At 41.5% G+C, this 20904-nt stretch overlaps 2 protein-coding genes across 2 annotated transcripts in view; one reads left to right on the top strand and one right to left on the bottom strand.

Annotated features, from left to right (window-relative positions):
* The window catches only part of tm9sf3 (transmembrane 9 superfamily member 3), a 13624-nt gene extending 4815 nt beyond the window's left edge, over positions 1-8809 (top strand). The window contains 10 exon segments of the mRNA XM_008284631.1: positions 25-156; positions 305-471; positions 1379-1473; positions 1592-1722; positions 2736-2875; positions 3403-3471; positions 3556-3702; positions 3853-3936; positions 4069-4145; positions 7139-8809. Of these exon segments, the coding sequence (XP_008282853.1) occupies positions 25-156; positions 305-471; positions 1379-1473; positions 1592-1722; positions 2736-2875; positions 3403-3471; positions 3556-3702; positions 3853-3936; positions 4069-4145; positions 7139-7206 (1110 nt within the window). The 3' untranslated portion in view covers positions 7207-8809.
* A 236-nt stretch (positions 8810-9045) lies between these two features.
* prdx3 (peroxiredoxin 3) overlaps positions 9046-20904 on the bottom strand; it is a 24513-nt gene continuing 12654 nt past the window's right edge. Inside the window, exons 2-7 of the mRNA XM_008284632.1 lie at positions 17706-17817; positions 16988-17129; positions 16631-16766; positions 16289-16392; positions 12664-12829; positions 9046-9225 (exon numbers count right to left, since the gene is read on the bottom strand). Coding sequence (XP_008282854.1) covers positions 9175-9225; positions 12664-12829; positions 16289-16392; positions 16631-16766; positions 16988-17129; positions 17706-17817 — 711 coding nt within the window. The 3' untranslated portion in view covers positions 9046-9174. The remainder of the gene's footprint in view (positions 9226-12663; positions 12830-16288; positions 16393-16630; positions 16767-16987; positions 17130-17705; positions 17818-20904) is intronic.

The raw sequence follows: 20904 nt of genomic DNA, 5'->3' as shown, positions 1-20904 counted from the left end.
TTAATTTTTTAATCTTGTTTTTAGATCCACTGGTTCTCCATCTTCAACTCCTTCATGATGGTCATTTTCTTGGTGGGTCTGGTGTCCATGATTCTTATGAGAACGCTAAGAAAGGATTATGCAAGATACAGCAAAGAGGAGGAGATGGATGACATGGTAAGTTTTTATTCACGTAGCAGTTTGTCACTGTCCACAGTGTTTTTTGTAGAATTATACTTAAGATCGCTTGTTAGTTTTCGTCGTTGAGGTTTTCTTTGAGTTTTAGTAAACTGTGGGTTTACATCGTGAATCTATGAACCAACAGGACAGAGACCTTGGAGATGAGTACGGGTGGAAGCAGGTACATGGAGATGTGTTTCGGCCATCAAGCCATCCGCTGATCTTCTCTTCGCTCATCGGCTCTGGCTGCCAGATCTTCTCAGTCTCCCTCATCGTCATCATCGTCGCTATGGTTGAGGATTTGTACACAGAGTGAGTGAACGTTGGAATTTAGATGTTCAGGTCAGATATCTGGTACTGTTTTTGATCCAGTCAAAGTAGGTAAAGTTGCTTGATTTGTCAGTCTGAGGAATACCTGATTAAATATTTTTAACTTCCCTCAATAAATGTATTATCTAAGAGCAATGTTGAAATCTTTTACCTAAACAGCAAATATGTAACCCATTAGGAAAAAACTAATTTTGATTCCTCACATTGGAATTTTCTGTTCAAGCTAAACTTTGTTCAACTGACTGGATGAAATGTGTAGAAGGTGCAAATGCTGCCCAAGATGTATTTGTGTACAAATGTAGGGAAAACAAAGAAGGGAATGTAACGATTCTGTGAAGGAAACGAGTTATTTGGTTTTTAAAAATCAAACTTTGTATTGAAATTCAGCTCTAAGACTCCCTCAGTGAAAATCAAGTTTTCACCTTATTAACGTGCTCATATGTTGTTTTTTATGTGTTAGGAGACGCATAATGAGTAAAATAAAATGTCATTGCCATAGGTAGGGACTTTCTGTGTCATCCTATACAGATTCAGTCTTTAGTTTGAAGATGTATGGCTGAATTACTCCAATATTCCAACTTGCCATTGTGTGGCGTAGAGAGCTGGTGTGCTTGAACTGCAGCAAGTACTGGAGGATGGATTTAGAAAAAGACGAGGACCTTATAGAGTCATTTTAAGGCCGGGATTGATTATTCTCATAGAAAAAAACTTCTTTATATGTAATTTTCATACAGAGAGATGAGATTTTAGTGAGTGAATTCATGACCAGAGTGAAGGAAATTACTGGAAATATGAAACAACAATTTTGAAGGGAGTAAAGCCCCCACAGTAGGATAGTAATGATCTTCATCTGGCTCAACTCGTGTCTTTTTTTTTTTGTTCTCTACAGGAGAGGATCCATGCTGAGCACAGCCATTTTTGTGTATGCTGCAACCTCTCCTGTCAATGGCTACTTTGGGGGAAGTTTGTATGCAAAACAAGGAGGTAATAAATTGAAGTGCATTTATCTTGTTCTTGGACACAAACGTTTAGGGTGATATCAGCGTTCACAAGCTTTAAAATATCTCATGTTATGCTGTTTGATTTTGTCTGGATGGTACAGGCAGGAGATGGATTAAACAAATGTTCATCGGGGCCTTTATGATCCCAGCCATGGTGTGCGGGACTGCCTTCTTCATCAACTTCATCGCTATCTACTACCACGCCTCCAGAGCCATCCCATTTGGCACCATGGTGGGTTTTTACACAGCAGCACCTCCCTAAAAAAACCGCAGTGTTATGAAGAGCATCCTCGACGTCAACAGCTCACAGTTTGTCTGTGTTGCGCTGTGGTTTAAGTTAAAAGATGCAGCGTAGTCTGTTGAGGTGGTGACGGACGACTGTCAGTCATGAGAACAGTGTAAAAATGGTTGAAGCTGTTGCATGTAGCATTTCATCACACTGACTTCCCTAATTTAATGCATTTATTGCATTAATGCCAAATGTTTCCAGACCGTACAGTAATTTTAAAAAATGCAAAGACTTTCCTCACAAACTTCTCTGTAATTACAAACAGCTGTTTGTTGGCTCAAAACAGTTGATCAATCATAAGTGTCTAGTAAGCATCCCGAAGTGGAGCCATTAAACCACCGCGTCCCCACTGCATCAGCTGAGCTTGTTCGTTCCACAGACCTGAAAAAATCTGGGGCAGTTTTCGTTTTCTCTGGCCAAAGCTGAAGGTCATCTGATAATAACCACCAGCCTGTATGGATTTGTTATCACTCTAATTAAATGAGTGTTGGAGTTGTACCTCAAGATCGCACTATAAGTATTAATAATACGAGAGAGTCAGAAATCTCTTCAAACTGTTTCAGTGGTTTATTAAATGGACTGTGTCCCGGACATTTCTGGGAATGCTGAGACTGTGAGGTTGCCCCACCAATTGTACACTGGACATACAAAGATAATATAAGCAAAAACCAAGCTCCTAAACAAGCTGTGAAATCTGTTTTAATAGATTGGATGCCATGAGATACTGAGGTTAGGAAATGAGCTGGATAGAACACCTTCACATTTTACTGCTCAGAGAAGAAGGCTTTGCTCTTCTCGACGTCGGGGGCAATGGTGTCACTTCCGGTTCCCAGACATTTCTGGGACGCAGTCAGAGGACAATTGGAATAAGTGATGAGGGAAGTGAAAACAGCCTGGATGTTGGCTGTAAATACAGACCACCCAGCTGAAAATGATTAACTTTGTCTCCTCTGCAGGTTGCCGTCTGCTGTATCTGCTTCTTCGTCATTCTGCCACTAAACCTTGTGGGAACAATTCTGGGGAGAAATCTGTCCGGCCAGCCAAACTTTCCCTGCCGAGTGAATGCTGTGCCGCGACCGATCCCTGAGAAGAAATGGTAGGTGTGGTGTGACAAAGGCGGGGACCCATTAACCTCTGAAGGCGGTAAATTATTAGAAATTCGCCTTGTGACACTGAGTTCTGCTGAAAGACACTGCGCAGTATGTAAACGTACCAAAACTGTGAATGTGCTCAGTTGAAGCTGATCATTGCGCAGTGAGGAAGTGGTGTTCAACGCATGAAATACGAAGTGTTGTAGGGATCGTGTTCAAGTGTTAGAGGTCAGCTTTGAAATATAAAAATGGTTTAACTGTCTGCAGAAACTCTTTTAGGTTATGAAAAATAGCAAAGCAATAAACTGTGGGTGTATTAACATTTACAACCTTATGCCAAGCTCTGTGGCCTGCTGCCAAACGGAAAAGGTAGATGTGACTTAAGGCCACTGTCTGATTTTGCTTGAATTTCCAAGCTGCCTACCTTTTCCTTCTCATAACACAGTAAGTCATGTACACTCACCCCGAAGGGCAGCGCTGACACGAACACTCACGGATATACAGTCAGTTGTCGAATCTCGTGTTCTCTCAGGTTCATGGAGCCGGCTGTCATCGTGTGCCTCGGAGGAATCCTTCCGTTCGGTTCCATTTTCATAGAAATGTAAGTCTGTAACAGCGACACCGACGGCTTTGTGCGACGCAGTTTGATCAGCGCGTTGACCTGTTTTCCGACCTTGTTTGTCAGGTACTTCATCTTTACGTCTTTTTGGGCCTACAAAATCTACTATGTGTACGGCTTCATGATGCTGGTCCTGGTCATCCTGTGCATCGTCACTGTGTGTGTCACCATCGTGTGCACGTACTTCCTGCTGAACGCCGAGGACTACAGATGGTAAGCGTACTTTTTTTCCCCCAAACGAATCTCTGAAAAATCCGCCACAAAGCAAATGTATTGCCGTCCTACCAACGTTTTTGACATTTACTAATGTGTGTGGACGATTCTAGGGAAAATAAATGACGTCTATTTTTTTTCCATTTCCAGGCAATGGACCAGCTTCCTCTCTGCTGCATCCACTGCTGTTTATGTTTACATGTACTCCTTTTACTACTATTTCTTCAAAACCAAGTAAGTATTAGATTTTATTAACCTAATAAAATGAAACCCCATTAACGGAAAAATATATTAAAATTATTAAAAATTAAGAGCATGTCAGAAAAATAAAATTCAGCTCTTACATGTGGTTCTTTTGTATTTCAGGATGTACGGGCTGTTCCAGACATCCTTCTACTTTGGCTACATGGCTGTGTTCAGCACTGCCCTAGGAATCATGTGTGGTGAGTGCTGGTTGATTTAGTAACGGAGCACAAACAATGCTGGCCTTCCAGTTTGCACTAAAGAAACTATTGACCAACGTTCAACTTTCATGAACAACAGGTTTAGTTTTTAGTGCTTAAAATTAGTGTGGATGTGGATTAATGGGCCGATTAATTTAAAAATATATAATGAATCAAATAGCTTCTTTTTTGGTCCCTCAATGTTTACAACAACAAAGACATGAATCATAGGCAGAACATTTTACTGTTTTACAATACTTTGTCCTTTAGTATTTGTTTAACTTTACAGAGAGGAATTGTCAAGTACAAAAACATGCAACAAAGCATTAAACATAATATAATAATAAGCAGCATAATGAGTGAAGTTACTGGAACATTATGTATGCAGCCCTCTGATGACCTTTAACGTTAAATCACATTTTCTCTACTCCATTATTTTCTTTGCCATGAAGTCATGACTCATATGAACCAAAATAAAAACCAGAGACGCCTTTCTCAGATGTCAAAACATGTCATCTTTGACAGAGTTGCATTTTAAATCTATAGTGGTCACAAATAGTCCGACACTAATGTTGCTCCATAACGCACACAGTGAGCTGCTGTTACAGCCTGTGTCACGTCAGAGTGTTTTCTGACAAAGTCAAACGAAGAGTGACACGACATCACGACGGTTGCTGAAGACAGACAGTGATGTTCATCATCTGAACTTTTCTGCCTGCACTGAACAAACCTCCTCCCCTCTGCACTCACATCGCTCCTCCTTAATGCGCCTCAGCACGCAGCTGACGGAGTGATGGACGCTCGTTCTGTACTCTCTAATATTTTGTACACTTACGTTATTTCTGCAGTTACTTACTGGCTGTTAGCGAATGCTATGCTAGGTTGGCATAACTACAGCGATGTTGTTGCTAACATAAACAGACAGGGAGTAACTTAAGCTAGGTTAGCACAGCTTTAGCAACGTAAATGAAAAGCATGACCGACACAACGAATCACACGTCAGTCGTCATGACACATGGCAAAGAGAATTAAAGTGAAACAGGAGACATGTTGAGTCATTGTTAATGAACTTATGTGTCAGCAAGCTCATCACTTATGAGTCAGAGCTCCATCTAGTGGACAAACGGCACAAGGACAGCATTCTGCACAACTGTGACACTTAACAGCATTTACTGTTTTATGAGAAATTAAGAATATATCAGCGTTTAATCGGCAAAACTCCAGCCAATGATGATTATTTTGAAAAGGGCTATAACCAGCCTATTTAATTGGCCAGCTGATAAATCAGTCGGGTCCTACTTAGAATATGTAAAACAAATGTATTTGGTAAGCTGCTAACTGGACAGAGGTAGCAGTTCTTCAAAGTTTTTGTGCAGTTTTCAAAAGAATGAGCCTCATGTAAGAACATTTTTACAACTGTCTCCTCAACCCCGTAGTGCTGTCTGTAAGGTTTGCTTCTACTCTCTTATCTACATAAATACACCCTAAATGTCTCATTTTAACCTGCTTTAGTTCAGTTTAATGGCAAGTTTAATTTAAAAAAAAAAAGTCACCCAAGAGTAAGAGGGATTATTTTTCTGGCAGTCAAAAATCAGGAGACGGAAACTTCACAAATGTAGAGGAGTTGAGAAGCCATGGGGCAAATATTAATGCAGCTAACGACAATATATCTTTAGAGCAGCCTGGTGCTGTGACAGGAATAAATGAGGAAGGGTTTGACATTAAGTTAGATGCTTAAAAATGGCTTGAATCAGAGCAGTGTATGATCCAGACAGGAGGGGGTCAAGGGGACGTGAAAGTCATAGAGTTGGATGGAAAAATACGAATCCCTTGAACACGTGGGACGCATAACACTGCCGGTGTTGTCAGTCTGTTACAGTGATTATTGACTTTTCATTTAAACGTAGCCATGACAGCGATGATATTTGCCAGATGTACAAGACTGGACATTAAGGTTGAGGGAGCTGCAAATAACAAAGTAGCTCGAAATCAGCGTTCACAAACAAATGTAGAATTTGACGACCATTCTGTAATTTTAATGGTGGAAATAACGCTCCCTCACAGACAATACAACTCACCTGGGCAACTTTTAATGTGCCTGTCTGTTAATACAGCTGCACGCAGTTCCAATTTCAAAGTGATATTTAAATGTTACTGGAGCCGACGTAGTACGTTTTTTTTTTTTGTCACGACTTTTCCAGAAAGGTAACCAGGGTGCTCATTCAGACATGAAACCGACACATTCAGACGCTGTCAGATTAATGGAAAGGAGTTCATGTCTGAAAGGGGTTTTACACTGCAGATGATGTTATGCTGTCGGATGCATAATGAGGCCCGTCTCTGGACACTGTGTATGTGCAGGAGACAGCTGCTCTCAGTCCAAATATTCCAGTAAAATCCTGAATGTTCAGACTTCTCTGTATAAAACCGTGATGATAAACTCTAAATTCATTCAGATCAAGGTGCCAGACTTCTTAAGTGTTGTTCCCCTGTGGAGTAAAGCAGACTGCATATGACTCAGGCCCACTCAATATGCAAAAATGTGTGAACGGCACAAGTTCAGTCATATGTGCCACTTAAGAAGGAATCTGTACATACAGGTAGTTCTTGCATGAAGCCCATTACCTTTTTAGAAAAACGTCTTTTCTCTCCATCAGTTGTTCAGCTTTAAGTGCAGTTAAGTAGTCTCCTTTTCCCCACCAGCTGCAAGCCAAACTCATTTTTCAGCTGAAAGAGTAATAAGCCAAGGCTGACACCCATGTACCTCAGAGCACCTTTGTAGAGCTTTCTCTGATCTGTACCAGGTACTAACGCGGTGCCTCCTGGGTTTTCCTGGGTGTCTGACTGCTCATTTTGTAGATGAGCTTTTCCCTGCTTAAACCTTTATTGGATACCCTCGCCAGTAATCACTCTGTCCTCTGATGGATTTACCTGCAAAGTAAGAGCAGAGTGTGGAGCTGTCAACCTAAAAGAAACTCACATTTGCTTTGCAGGTGCCGTCGGATACATGGGAACAAGTGCCTTTGTGAGGAAGATCTACACAAATGTGAAAATTGACTAAGAAGCGAAGCAGCAACACAGGGATGTAAACGGATTTGCCTACGCGTATCCTGAAAGACGGCGGGCACAAGTCATTCTTTATTACTTTTCTTTCTTGCAAAGAGATTGTGAGAATCTCACTTTGTACAATGTAGTTTTTTCCATTTTCTGAATGAAATTCAACGCCGCAACTCAAAATGAACAAGGAGGAAATCTGCGGAGGAGACATAAAACACAAGGTTCTGTTTTTATCAGTTGCTTTCAAACAAACGTTTGGGCGAATGTTAAAGGCTGACATGGCTTCTCGTTTCCAACCCAGTCCCACCTGAGACCAGAGAACATAAATGTTTTTTGATGGAATAGTGTAGCTCTCTTCAGTGAAGAGGCCTAAGTGTATTGAAAGCCTTTGTTCTGTTGTGTCAGAATATTGGAGAGTTGGGTTCGTGTCCGTGTTCTGACTTGATTTCTATTTTGTATTCTTGCAGTCGAGATATCGTTACTACACCTTACAGTACTTTGTTCCCACTTACTTCCACTGCAAAAATTGATCTAAAAACTGTCGCTACTCGATAATCATTCCCCCATTTTGACGATTCTTAATTCCCCGTTACCGTAGCAATCCATCCAGTCGACATGAGATTTTAGTCCTGCTGTAGTTTACTGTACAGACAAGAGCAGAGGGACTGATCAACAGTTGAGGTACAGTAAGAACTCGATTTTTAAATGGATGTTTGATGTGATCCCATTTCCCCGTTAAGTCTTATGTTTTCTTAATGTTTGGGTTTGAATGAAGTCTACTTGTAAAGATAATATATGGATGGGGGGGAGTGTATATAACCTTAATAATGTACCTTTAGATGTAGATCCCAAATGTATTTTCGTTGTACAGATTTACTACAGGGTGTTTCTTTTTTTTTTTTTTTTTAAACGAATCCTTCAGTTCAAAACAAAAAAAAAAGATATATTTTGGGTTTTTTTTCCTGTTTGTTTGGTGCTTGGGGTGGGGCTGGTGGCGCTGTTACATCTTGCCTGATATTGCATGAAGTTTTCACCAAACCATCTGACCATCAAATTCCACTTCAGTCAGCGCTGTCAGTTTTTATTTTCTCCTTGTGAGCATCTTCTCGGTCCCAAAATGTAAAACGGTACATTTTGACGACTTGCAGACCTGCTTATGGACACATTTTTATTTTTGATTTCATATTTTATTTAAAAGCTTTAAAAGGCTCTACATCTTCTGGTAAGCCATTTCCCTCATGTTCTTTCTGTTGCCTAACCTGAAACATCATTTGTGAATGTCAGAAGGAATGAGGCAGTTGCTTTGTTTCTGCAAACATACTGTACAAAGTGAAGTTTATGTACACTTAAAAGTAGATGTTTTCATAACCACACACAGTGCTGCGGAGTGTTTCAAACGCTTTTTTCCATTTTGTGTAAATACAGTATGTACCCTACTTGTATGAGAAGTGGCAATGCCTTTTTTTTTTTTTCTAATTTCCAGTTCTCCCCCACTGAAGTTGATTTTGGCACCTCATGTTGTGTACCAATGTCTGATTAGACATTTTGAACCTGCATATTAACTTGCTGTAAAAAGAGAAAATAAACATGTTTATGTACAGGGGTTATTCAGTGTGGTTTGGACTTTGATGGTAATGATAATGTACCGTAATTACTACAGGACTGTAATATTGGAGTCACAGGACCACACAGTAGTCCAGCGTGTGTCGAGGGGCAGCCCAGTTCATTTAGTTAATTGAGGTATTCAGGAAAGTAGCTGCTGTGAAAAAAAGTAACGAGAAGCTGTTTTTATTTCATCCCATAACATGAAGACCAGTGCACCGAAAAAATCCAGGCAAAGAGCTGTCGTTTAACAAGAATAGATTTATTGGTATAACCAGCTGTGTCTGAGTAAATACATCTTATAAATGACAAACTAACAGAGCTATGTGTTTTAGGTTTGAATCATTTGCTGTTTCAGCTGATGAACTCTTCAGTTGACTTTTTCAAAGTACTCCTTCGATCCCTCTGGGGTTGGTTTGATCTGAAAAACAAACAGTGACACAAGATAACCTTAATAAGTGTCCAACGTGCCCGTCTCACACAAACTCTTTTCCTTTTCAGATAGGTTTTTATCTAAGAAAAAAAAGACAAAACTAAGAAAACAGGTGAATGAATATAAACAGCTAAATAAATTAAAGCTTCGAGCAGCGTTGGTCGGGCCCTCGCACGTCAGGGGTTGTGGCAGAAATGCGCTCTGAGCAAGGTGACAATCACCTAACGTAACCACGTATGAAGTTAATACTGTCACCCGGCTAATAATGGCAAATATAATTGTAGAACGTGTCGTATCATATCTCCAGAAGGTGGCGCTGTGACTGTGAATGGATAACAGCATGAGAATGTCATCAGGGCAGGACTCCGATCTGACGCTGACACACACTAACTACACAGGTGACCCACTACCTCACTCAGCCTTTATAAAGTTGGGACTTCTGACTGCAGTTTCGTTGTGTGTACAGAAGCATGATGACAATCAGAGGGTTGTGACTGAGGCAGAGTGCAGCACTCGCCCTTTCATGGCAAAGCATCAAAGTTCAGAGGGCCGCCACGGACACGGCGTTTCACGTAAACTCACCATTTTTGGTATGAGCCATCATCAACATCTAAAGCAGGGGTGTCAAACTCCGGTCCTCGAGGGCCGCAATCCTGCATGTTCTAGAGGTTTCCCTCTTCCAACACACCTGATTCAAATGATCAGCTCATCATCAAGCTCTGCAGAAGCCTGATAATGATCCTGATCATTTGAATCAGGTGTGTTGGAAGAGGGGAACATCTAAAACTTGCAGGATTGGGGCCCTCGAGGACCGGAGTTCGACACCCCTGATCTAAAGGCTCAGGTCACCGCATCTGAGGTCAATACGGTCGACAGGCTAATATTAGCACATGAAAGTGTAAAACACATTCTTTCCTACTGCCAGCAGGTGGCACTATGACTGTAAATGGATATTGGCATATGGGTTTCATCAGGGCAGGACTGTGATCAATTGTTTGAGGCAGATTGGAGCATGTACAGGGTCGTTAGACACACTTCCTTTTTGATGGCGAATCATCACAATTCAGAGGGCCGCCACGGCCACGCCCTCACTGCACTGTAGCATCGTCAACATGGGAAGACTTAGCTGACCAGTTTTAAGAATGATATCACAAAGTTTGAAGCAATGGCACATGGAAGTATAATGCCTCAAACAGCCTGTTACCAATAGGAGGCGCTATGACTGTGAATGGATTTGGACATATGGATGTGATCAGGACAACAGTCTGATCAAACATGTAAAGTTTGAGGCAGAATGGAGCAGGTACAGGGTAGTTAGATGGTACCTCCTCTTTTGTGGCGAAGGATCAAACATCAGAGGGCCACCATGGCCACGCCCTTTGACCTTTGCAGATGATTTTGACAAGGTTTTACCTTCAAGGCGTATTCTACATGCTACCCAAATTTCAGCGCTCTGTGACTTACCCCCTAGGAGGAGTTAGCTCAGGTTGGACAAACGAACAAATCAAAATGGCGGACTTCCTGTTGGGTTTAGAGTATGGCTGTCACTGACTTTTTTGTTCGTCCTAACCTCCTCCATATACCTACCAAATTGCGTAGGTCTGGGTCAAACATGCTTCCGATGGGACTCAGTTGAAATTTTCAAGGTGGCGCTGTGGAGCCATTTTGGCATTGACATGTCTAACTCCCTTAAAATACCAAATTTTTCACGAGTTCTGATGTGCGTGCAAATTTTCATGTGGACTTGAGCATGTTTAGGCCCTCAAAAATGCAACTGTTTATGGCCATGAAGAATAAATAATAATCGTTTCAGTTTCAAGAGGGTCCTACGCACTGTAGTGCTCGGGCCCTAAAAAAGGAAAAATGAGGTGGGAAACGTGAATAAAATGAAGTCAAATATGAATCTGGTCACACAGAGCACCTTACACCGTGTCCACCTGGAACACATATATCAATATCAAACTTGCTGCACATTTCAGCAGCACTCAATTTCAGACCATCATCCTCCAGATGTTCTCTCCAGCTCCTGACATGAGCGGCTGCCAGGTCTGATAGAAGTTATCAGTAGATCCCATCAGAGTGGATCAAACTTTCTCTTTCAAACTGCATTAGACCTCCGATCCAGTCATTACAGGTTTGCTGTGTTTCATCTTTCCACGTAAGAAGAATTGGTCATGTAGCAAACAGAGCCAAAGGCAGCAGCATTTCATTTATACTTTGGACAGTTAGCTTCTTCAGCTCCAGATATTTCTGTCAGCTGAGATCGATTGAAAGGGATCTCAAACACCTTTGAGTATTAAATACGTCCCTCCAGGAGCAGGTCCAAAGACTGGATTAGAGTCCGTTTGGTTTCTGTACCTAACAAAACCACCTGATTCACCTGATGTGGGGTTCACATCACGACAAATGTTGCGAATTTTTCTTTAATACAATGAACATCTTCACAGTGTAGAAGTCCATGTTGTGCACATATACAGCTGAAACCAGAAGTTTACAGACACCATAAAAAGACAACTTTTTTTTTCTCACTGTCCAACATGAAATCAGACTAAACTTTTCTTGTTTTAAGTCAGTTAGGATTACCAAAATTATTTCTATTTGCTAAATGCCAGAATGATGAGAGAGAATTTTTTTAAATTACTTTCTTCAAAGTCAGAAGTACACATACACTAACACTACTGTGCCTTTGGACTATTTGGGAAAAGTCCAGATCATGCTGTCATGGCTTTGGAAGCTTTTAATTGGTTATTTGACAGCAGCTGAGTTTATTGGAGACACACCTGTGGAGGTATTTTAAAGCACATCTCACCTCAAACACGCTCAAAGAGAATTGTTGACCCGTTGTCAAAATCAGGTCAACAGTTCACTTTGAATGTGTTTGAGGTGTGCCTTAAAATACCTCCACAGGTGTGCCTCCAGTAAATTCAAATAGAGCAGAACAGAAAAATATTTTATCTATCCCAGTAACCTGGTAAAAGCTTAAGCAGCATCTTCACAAGGTCTTCTGCTTTTGTTCTGGGGTTGATACGCACGTTTCTCACCAAAGCAAATTAGAAATCATTTTGGTAATCCTTACTGACCTAAAACAGGAAAAGTTTAGTCGGATTTAATGTCAGACAGTGAGACAAAAAAAGGTTATGAGTCTTTTTTTTTTTTTTTACAGTGTATGTAAACTTCTGGTTTCAACTGTAGGTGAGGAATGGACCCTGTTCAGAAATAAATCCCATGTTTCCCAGCTACACATGTAGGTCTTTGAAGCAACAGTTTCTCCAGACTGCTTTTCAGAAACACACATTCTCTGGGTTAAAAAAAAATAAATCGTGAAATTAAAGTGACAGTGGGAAACACACGCCTCAGGAGCTCGAAGAAATATTACATTTTAGTGCTGAGTGGACTGAAATGTGCACAGTGTCCAGGGATACTCACCGTTGGGGACTTGGGGGTCCAGCTGGCCGGACACACCTCTCCATGAGTCTCCACAAACTGGAAAGCCTTCACCAGACGGAGGGTTTCTTCTACGCAACGGCCCACCGGCAGGTCGTTCACGCTCAGGTGCTTCACGATGCCGTTTGGATCAATGATGAACAGGCCTCTAATGACAGAAAACGTACATTATCATCATCATCGGCATCTTCGTCAACAACAGTAATGAGACGAGGTTGCAGCAGATGATTAATAAGTCGATTATTTTCTCAACTGACCGATTTGCTGTTCAGCGTAATAAATGTCAGAAAATGTTTAAAATGTCAACCAGTGTTTCTCAGACCCCGAGATAATGTCTTCAGTAGCTGTGTTTTGTCCACCAACCAAAGATGTTCAGTTTATCGTCAGCGAGGACAGAATACAGGAAATATTCCAATTTAAGAAGCTGGAATCAGAAAATGTAGAATGTACATTTTTTAAAACCATTTAATCCATTATCACAGTAGTTGACGAAATTATTTAATAATTGACAACTAATACAGAATCGCAGTAGCTCTCCTGAACAATAAGGAAACACCAAAGAAAGAACACTATTATTCAGGATATCTGAATTATTATTATTACTTTTATTTGAAGTTATTTTTATGTACACTAAGTACTGTGTGTACTGTGCCTTCAAGCTATTTGGGAAGCCCAGATGATGATGTTGTGACTTTGGAAGCTTTTAATAGGTTATTTGGCAGCATTTAAGTTTATTGGAAGCACACCTGTGGAGGTATTTTAGGACACACCTCAAGCACACTCAAAGAGAGCAATTGTTGTCAAAATCAAAATCCGGCCAACAATTGTCTTTGTGTTGGAGGTGTGCCTTAAAACACCACCACAGGTATGCCTCCAATAAACTCAAATGCTGTCAGTCAACCTCGTATAAGCTTCAGCAGCATTTTTACAAGGTCTTTTGCTTTGTTCTGGGGTTGATAGGCACGTGTCTCACCAAAACACTTCATCTCTGGGACACAGCACCGTCTCCTTCCTGAGCGCTACGGTGGCTGGACATTCCCATGGTGTTTATATACTCACCGGCCACTTTATTAGGTACACCTGTCCAACTGCTCGTTAACACAAATTTGTAGTCACTCAATCACATGCTCAATGCATTCAGGCATCAAGACGATCTGCTGCAGTGCAAACTGAGCATCAGAATGAGGAAGAAAGGTGATTTAAGGGACTTTGAACGTGGTTGTTGGTGCCTCACGGGCTGGTCTGAGTATTTCACAAACTGTTGATCTACTGGGATTTTCACGCACAACCATCTCTAGGGTTTACAGAGAATGGTGCGAAAAAGAGAAAATATCCAGTGAGTGGCAGTTCTGTGGGCGCAAATGCCTTGTTGATGCCAGAGGTCAGAGGAGAATGGCCAGACTGGTTAAAGGTGACAGAAAGGCACCAGTAACTCAAATAACCACTCGTTACAGCCGAGGTATGCAGAATAGCATCTCTGAACGTACAACACGTCCAACCAGATGGGCTACAGCAGTAGAAGAGCACACCGGGTGCCTCTCCTGTCAGCTAAGAACAGGAAACTGAGGCTACAATTCGCACAGGCTCACCAAAACTGGACAATAGAAGATTGGAAAAACATTGCCTGGTCTGATGAGCCTCGATTTCCGCTGCGACATTCGGATGGTAGGGCCAGAATTTGGCATCAACAATATGAAAGCATGGATCCATGCTGCCTTGTATCAACGGTTCAGGCTGCTGGTGGTGGTGTAATGGTGTGGGGGATGATTTCTTGGCACACTCTGGGCCCCTTAGTACCAACTGAGCATCGTGTCGACGCCACAGCCTGCCTGAGTGTTGTTGCTGACCATGTCCATCCCTTTATGACCACAGTGTATCCATCTTCTGATGCTACTTCCAGCAGGATAACGCGCCATGTCATAAAGCACAAATCATCTCAGACTGGTTTCTTGAACATGACAATGAGTTCACTGCACTCCAACAGCCTCCACAGTCACCAGATCTCAATCCAGCAGAGAACCTTTGGGATGTGGTGGAACGGGAGATTTGCATCATGGATGTGCAGCCGACAAATCTGCAGCAACTGCGTGTTGCTATCACGTCAATATGGAGCAAAATCTCTGAGAAATGTTTCCAGTACCTTGTTGAATCTATGCCACGAAGGATTAAGGCAGTTCTGAAGGCAAAAGGGGGTCCAACCCGGTACTAGCAAGGTGTACCTAGTAAAGTGGCCGGTGAGTGTACTTGTGTATAACTGAACAGGACGTGGAACCTTCAGGCATCTGGAAATTGTACTCAAGGATGAGCCAGACTTGTGGAAGCCCACAGTTCTCTTCCTCATATCTGGCTGATTTCTTCAGGTTTTCTCACGTTGTGACAAAAGGAAGTCGCATGTTTGCGGTGTACCATAAAATACCTCCACAGGTGTGTCTCCAATGAATGTTGTCAATAAGGATCTTAAAAAAACAAAAGTAAACCTGAGGCTGAATTCTGAGCGTTGTGATGTAATCGGGTCAAATCTTTCTAAAACAGACCATTCCTACTCGTACACGGTAGACGTGCGTACAGCGTGGTTCACTGAGTTCAGATGATGAAGCCAGTGTTTGATTGGACTTCCATTTGGGCATTAATGAATAACTTCTGAGCATAATGTCAGAGTTGTGAATGTATGAAAATTAAAACTGACATTGTGAAAGTTCACCAAATGCGTCGTCTGTTAAAGTCACATGTAGCAGATGGCAGACACATTTGCCTTTTTGCTCTGAGCATACGGGAGGAGGATGTGAAGAGTGAGTTGGCAAACCCAAACAAAGCACTGTGGATGGGCCTACTAAAAAAAATCTAATTGTCAACTGGTTTAAGAAAAATAACCAAAAAAATCAAATGCTCGATATAAAAAGTAGTGGCAGATAAAAGTCACGTCAGCAACCTGATGCTTAACAGCCGCAGTGTTTGAGTGATTCTCTGAGGGTTCTTATCAGAGCTGCACTCTTTTCTACTGGATTTTATTTACTAAACAAATCCCATTTAGCTACATTAATGCTGTGTCACTGTGAAAATAAAAAACTAATTATTACTGTATTCAAGACAAAGATGCTCCTGGAAATTGTTTGTGATTGTAATTTGTGTTTTAATAATTAAAATTCTCTCCCGTTGTTAATTAAACCATTAAATTAATGTGGTTTTTCCCACCAAAATACTCCTCAACATGAAATTCGATATAACTCTACAGCTTTGCCTCCTTTAGTATGCGCAGATTTTAATATCCATCTCCAACCCTGCCTCCCCATTTATGGCAGCTCGAGCACATCAGCTCACCTGCAGCTCTGCTCCAACACTGTAACACTACTCCAGCTGCACAATGGCAAGTTGTAATATTGGAGTAACTCTGCCAAACATGTCTGAACTGGAAACCGCTTTGAAGAACAATAATGATACCGAAAGCTCCACCGTGCAGGCTGACAGGACCGGCTCTGTGAAACCCTGACTGTCATTGGCACGCTGCTGCTTCAAGGTAAAAATGCTAAGCCGACTTATGCCATTGTTTCTAGCACATAAAAGCACTTTGTGGAGAGGTCAAGGAGATAAAAAAAAATAGGTCACCCACCTGAGTGCGATGCCTGGACCCTCCAGCAGCACCCCGTAGTCTCTGGAGATCTGCTTGTTGAGGTCTGACAGTAGTGGGATGTGGATGTGGCCCAGGCCTCCAGTCTGACAAAACACCACGAAACAAGAGCAGTCACACACACTGACGCAACCAGTTCATGCTGCTGCAAGGAGGCTTCTACTAATTACTGCTTGTCAGATCATTTTAGCTGTGAACGGAATAACAATACGTTCAGGTCAATCATTAACTAGAGCGGTCTTTCAGCGCTACTTGAAAGACTGACTCGGCTGAACATTGCCCCGTGTGTCTGCTACTGAATGATGTGTACATGAGGAGGCGTACCTTTCTTGGAGTATTGATCCACGCCAGGTGGGTGAAGTGAGAGTCCACAGACACTCCCACCACCTCACAGTTGACGTCGTGGAACTCGTTGGCCTTGTCGCTGAACGCGATGATCTCCGTCGGGCACACGAACGTGCTGCAGCACAACAAGCAGACAGAAAAACAAAAGGCGCTGTGAGCAAAATCACAAAACGCAGTGTTTCTGCAGGCGGTTGTTGAGGATGAACTACTTTCATTTGTGACTTTCATCAGATTTCTCCTGGTGATCCGAAGAGCCACTTTAACATCGCAGGTCAATGAATGTTCACATGTGACTGACTTCATCTGTTCACGTGTGTCCCCTTCATAAATACTCACAAATCCAGAGGGTAGAAGAAAAGAACCAGGTATTTGCCCTTGAAGTCAGCGAGACTCATCTCCTTAAACTCCCCATTGTGGACAGCTGTGGCCTTGAAAGCAGGAGCAGGCTGAGTGACAGCAGGGGCCCATCTGGACGTGGCTGATAGAGAGAGTCAAACACCATTCATTCATTTATCAGGATGAGCTCCAGATATGTAACATTTCTTTCTTGTTTTTTTTTTGCCTTTGTAAGTGTATTTCTGGATGCATGTTTTGTATCTTGTAATCCCATGTGGAATGAAACAGACGTTTGGCATGACGCAGAAAAAAAAAAAAACAAAGCTTGGAAATATCAAGGTTCTTGTAGTTTTAATTACAGGCGCGCCACACTTACACATCTAAAGTAATGATAACATTTCATATTTTTGTCAGAGCAGATTCTACGTGTGCAAAGTGGAATCATTTTCGTACAGCTTGGGGCAATGTAATGTAATTATACAAAGGAGGAATATTCATGTTAATTGCAGAAAACTTGTAATTGAATTGTAATGATGCGACCATATCAAGTCAAATTCTGTGGCCTAAATAGCTGAGATCAAGTAATAAAACTACTTCCTTGATTAAGCAATCAATGATTCGGTCTATTGGGTAAGACACAGCAAAAACATCTCTAGCACAGCCTCTTTGTTTTTGTTACAATCCGACTATGTGACCGCGGGACTGGTTGTGTACTTACTGGTGGAGAAACAGGTTCTCTGCAGTGCAGGAGCAGCCAGGACTCTTGCAGCTCCACAGGCTGCATGCTGACGGGCTGCTGCGACTTTCAGCCCTCCTGCTGCAACCCTCGCCTAAAAACAAAAAGAATATGAATAATCCACAGATGCACTGGAACAATACTAAGCTATTTGGGTTAGCAACATGTCAGGACATCTTTTTTGTGTCCTCAACTGGACGGAAAAAAAAAAAAAAATCTGTTTTAGAGCAGGGGTTCTCAACTGGTCTCACCCTGGGACCCACATTTTCCCATGGTCATTAAGTTGCAACACGATTTTTTTTTAGAATTCAATATTCAATATTCAATATATTTTCCTGTGCAACATGCATTTCAGAGCATATAAGCATGCATAGTAACTGGACCATGACAACTGCATGTACAAAACTGCACAAAATAAAAAAAAGGGCACAAAACAACATGTTTTCGCTCCATTTTGAGCAAATTAATCAGAAACTAAGGAGGACCGTGACAACTGCATGTACAAAAGTGAATAAAATAAATATCAAAACTACTCTAGGCTTGGGGCGGCTGTGGCTCAGGTGGCAGAGTGAGTCGGTCGATGATCGGAAGGTTCGATTCCTGTAACCTGCTTCATGTCGCTGTGTCCTTAGGCAAGACACTTCACCCACCTTGCCTGGTGTGAATGCGTATGAATGGATTGTTTGGGGTGGTGGTCGGAGGGGCAGAATGGCAGCCACGCCTCTGTCAGTCTGCCCCAGGGCAGCTGTGGCTACAATCGTAGCTACCACCACCAGAATGAATGTGTGTGAATGAATAATTGGCAGGGTAAAGAGTCTTTGAGTGTCTAGAAAAGCGCTATATAAATCTGATCAATTATTATTATTATTATTACTCAAAAATAAAGTTTTGGCCATTTGTTGAAGTTAATGAGACAGTTGGGCACGTGCTCTACTCCTGATTAGAGTTTCAGAGTCTGGGGTGACAGCTGACAGAGCTGCTCTCAGATCATGCTCAGTGTCCAACCTGTTCCTCTGCTGTGACCTGAGCTGGACCAAAGTAGAGAAGCCAGTTTCACACAAACAGGTTGAGCTGAATGGTAAGATTGTTTTAACTGCAGGAGTGGCGAGGGACGGATACTCAGCCATCACATCGCTGCTCCAGAAGTGGGAAAGGCTAACCTCCCCACATCTCTTTTTCAGCGTCTGATCACATGACAGCTCCACCAGCTGATGCTCTCGTGCAGCCACATTTCGTTGTCAAACAGTTCTGCATACAGGGAGTTAGTCTCAGAGAGGAATGTGGCGATTTCTGATTTAAGTTTGTAAAAGCGTGAGGTGGGAGGAATGTTTGGAGATCAAAATTAATATCCCGATTCCAACACAGCGAACGAATGGTTGGCTACTCGGGTCCAGCCCTAGTATGAAAATCCACATTTTAAATATTCCGGGTCATATTTGCGCTTTGCCATCTTGCGTCCCAACATCAACACAAACTTAAAATGAACGTCAAACTATGGTTACCACGCCTGTCAAAATAAAAGTTTTTTCAAAATAAAAAATAGGTCCAACCTGAGACGCACATTATATATTATTTAATTTTGACCAGCTGTCCGCGACCCACCAGTTGAGAACCTTTGTTTTAGAGCACACAGATGTAAATTCATGGGTGTTTCATTCAAGTTCATACTACTTGAAGATTTTTTTTTTCCTCCAAAGACAGCCTTCCTCTAACATTTTATAGTCTTCTTTCATTGCTACCACTAAAGAATCTAGTGAGCAAAGACGATGATGCTTAATGCAAGATTCCCAGGCACTTAGCGAGGGTGGTACAGAAAACCTTCACCAAAGTGCGTCTGTTTAATGAACGGCTGCAAATGAGGCCGTGGATGAAACAGGACGTAAATGGTTTTTCCAGGCTGAATAAAAACGCTTATCCTCTCCAGAGAGGCATCTTTGATTATCTCATTCTTTGAGAGATTTTATATGCAGAGTATTTGAGGAAATTTTAATAATGCTGCCCCCTTTTTAAAAAGTGCAATACTGTATAGCTCTAAAAATACATTAAAAAGTCTATCAAGCATCAGTTGTCTTGAAACAATTTTTCTTTTACCGTCATCCTCAAATGTATTCATACCCTCACATTAAAGAAGGAAAAAAAATAGCTGTCACTGAAACACGCTGAAATTGACAAAAGTCATAATAAATACTCGTAAACTAATATTTTGTTGAACAATGCTTTGAGCCAATCACTGCAATCAAGTGTTTTCTGTAACTCTGACTTTTTTTTTTTTAATTATTCTTTTCAACCACAATTCAAAAGCAATGTCTTATTCCACTAAATTATAATTTTGCAATTTTTTATTTATAATTACTTTTTAGTTATTTGAGTGACTATCGTGAATTTGCCTTTTCTCCAATGGAAGGGAGGTGAATACATCTGAGGACGACTGTGGGTTAGGATTAGAAACAGAGACCAAGAAGTCTTGCTTGCTCAGTGCAGACAAACTGAAGGCAGAAAACACAAGGCATTCCATCTTTAAGTGAAATAAATTTATTCTTGGAACACATCAGGTAAACAAAGACTGACGCATATTAACTCTACAGCCTCAGCTCATTTCTGTTTCGAGCCTCCCCGTCTCCTCGGTCCTTCTGCCTTTGAAGCAGAATTTAATTTTAACATGCCATCTCAAAGGATTTCTCAATTCCTAAAATGCATCTGGAGGAGAGAGGAGGCTGCTGGAGGAGCTATGACTGATGACGAACAGGTGGAAGTTCAGTGTGACCCTTGTGGAAGTATTTTTGCACAAAAGACTGCCATCCTCTAACATTTTCTGGAAGAGTTGTGACATACAGCTGGAATATGTTGGAAGCAGAACTGACAAGTTTGTAGATAAAATACACTCAAATCCGAATGTTCAACTTGCTCTTTATTTTCAAGAGTACATTTGTATGACAGAACACATACTTTACAGCATGTTTGTTTCAGAAAAAAATTAAAGAGAGAGGGAAGGAAAAAAAAAAAAAAAAAAAGAGAGTGCCACATCCATACAGTTTGGTTACATTCTGAAATAAAATAAGTAAAACTATACTGTCAGCTGACATGAACACTGTTCTGCTCATCTGGAGTGCCACTTCTTCACTTCACCACATGTGGAATAGCAGGATTGTTCATATGAGGAACATGAGGGCGGCTAGGAGGA

This window comes from Stegastes partitus, unplaced genomic scaffold, assembly GCF_000690725.1.
Source record: "Stegastes partitus isolate 25-593 unplaced genomic scaffold, Stegastes_partitus-1.0.2 Scaffold367, whole genome shotgun sequence".
NCBI lineage: Eukaryota > Metazoa > Chordata > Actinopteri > Pomacentridae > Stegastes > Stegastes partitus.
Note: the sequence above shows the minus strand (reverse complement) of the source record. Positions and strands in the feature narration are given on the sequence as shown.